The sequence below is a fragment of the Aureococcus anophagefferens genome, assembly GCF_000186865.1.
Source record: "Aureococcus anophagefferens unplaced genomic scaffold AURANscaffold_734, whole genome shotgun sequence".
NCBI classification, from domain to species: Eukaryota; class Pelagophyceae; order Pelagomonadales; family Pelagomonadaceae; genus Aureococcus; species Aureococcus anophagefferens.
The window spans coordinates 3998-5979 of NW_008706049.1; the positions used below are offsets into that span (position 1 = coordinate 3998).

At 70.7% G+C, this 1982-nt stretch overlaps 1 protein-coding gene across 1 annotated transcript; it reads left to right on the forward strand.

The window, feature by feature from the left end:
• Positions 1 to 464: 464 nt before the first annotated feature.
• Positions 465 to 1543, forward strand: AURANDRAFT_68974 (hypothetical protein; the record flags this gene model as incomplete). Its single annotated transcript, XM_009044714.1, has 2 exons — positions 465 to 1208; positions 1292 to 1543. 2 exons carry the CDS (start codon positions 465 to 467, stop codon positions 1541 to 1543), a joined length of 996 nt encoding a protein of 331 aa, XP_009042962.1.
• Positions 1544 to 1982: the final 439 nt, after the last annotated feature.

Here is a 1982-nt window from a genome sequence, read left to right on the forward strand (position 1 = left end):
GGGGCGATGTGGTCGAACGCTCCCGCGCGCGAGCGCGTGGAGCAGGCGAGCGACGTTGGGTGAGCGCGCGCGGGTTTTGGCGGGCGCGCGCGCGGACGCCGGGCGCAAACAGATTTCGTGCGCTCGGTCTCGTTCAAAGCAAGCTCTTGGCGCCGGCCGCTTGGGCGCCGCAGCGAGCGTCCTGGCCAGGGTGATTTCATGGGCCGGCTGCCCGCCATGCTCGGCTTCACGGGCCGGCGGCCCGCGCGGCGGGCGCCTCTGGCCGCCCAGCGGCGGCGCCTAGAGCTCGCGAAGTGCACGCCCATGGCCTGGACGAGGCGCTGCAAGGCGTCGGCATAGCCGGGTAAACGCAAATCCATCGACGTGTCGACCTTGAAGCACGCTCGAGGGCTGCCCCGCTGCTCGGCGGCCGCCGCGTCGTCTCCGGCTCCGTGGGCAAGGAGCACCTGCGCGACATCGAGAAGATGTCGGAGCAGCACGCGCTCTGCATCGACGCGACGCGCGTCGCGCCCGCGCACCTGAAGAGCCGGGGCAACCAGGTCGACCGCATGATGGACCAGCTCGGCAAGGCCGTCATCAACTGGACGGAGGTGCTGGCCCTCGTGGAGCCCACGGCGGCGATCACGCCGACGACGACCCACTTCGAGAACAAGACCATCGGCTGGATCGAGGAGTACGAGCAGAAGATCAAGGACCTCGACGAGTCCTTCCGCGGGTCCAACGTCTTCTCCATGGAGGTGGGCCACGACGACGCGCTCAAGATGCTCGACACGAACGAGAAGGTGTTCGTCGAGGAGACGAAGATCTTCGAGAAGAACGCGCACCTCTGCGTGGTCTTCGAGTTCCCGGAGAAGATCAACACGTCGCAGGAGATCCTGCAGAACGCGCTCAGCATCGGCGGCGTCGGCAACCTCAGCGCCTGCGCCGAGTGGGAGCACCCGTGCTCCACGCGCCGCCGCAGCGAGTGCCTCGCCTGGGACGCCGAGGAGTACGAGGTTGATGAGCAGAACGACCTGTTCATGTCCGAGTTCCTCGACGTCGCCGACGGCGTCACGGGCACGCGCAAGACGGACGTCGCCAACGCGTCGAGCGGCTACGCGTACAGCCTCGTCGGCGTCTCGCAGCCGCCGACGATCTACGTCGACGAGAGCAACTGCTCTGCGCGGCCCTTCAGCGACGACAACGACGAGCACGTCGTCGCCGACGTCGTGTCCGCGGGCGCGCTGCTGCCGCTCGGCTCGCGCGACGACGCGACGGGCGCGGGCCAGACGACGCGACGGCCGCGGGCCAGTTCCTCGGTCCGAACGGGACGGCCTTGTCCATCTACACGCTCTCGAGCTCGGCGTTCTCCGTCGCCTTCGACGAGGCTCTCGGCGACCAGCCGGCCATGCTCGCGGACGGCACGTACCTCGCGGGCGGCGTCGTCGCGACCGTCGTCGACGACGTCGTCCAGGGCTCCGCGGCGACGGGCATCGTCCTCGAGTCGCTCCACGCGGGCATGCCCCGCGGCGTCCGCGTCTCCGCGGGCAACAGCCAGGGCTAAGTCTATTAGGGGCCGCCGCGCGCGCGCGCGACGGCGCGCGATGGCGCGCGGCCTAAAAGCTGCGGGTCGTCTTGCCCTTCTTCCGCGGGCGGTCCGCGACGGACTTCCTCGGCGGCGACCGCTGGCGGAACCGCGACCGCGACCGCGACCGCGACCGCGACCGCGACCGGCCGGCCGGCGCGCGCGCGCGCGCGTGGGGGGCGCCCCGGTCGGAGGGCACATGATCATCGATCGTTGGCCCGTCGGCGCCGCCGACGGCGCCGAAATCGTGCGTGTTCGGGCCACAGGAGGCGCTCCGGAGCCCGCACGACGTCTCCCACGCCGATATCGCACCCGGGAGCCACGTCAACGCCTTCGAGGGCTTGCCCCGCGTACCCAACGCCTTCGAGGAGCGCCAGCCCAGCGTCTCCACCCAGAATCGCACCGCGGACTGCGTCCT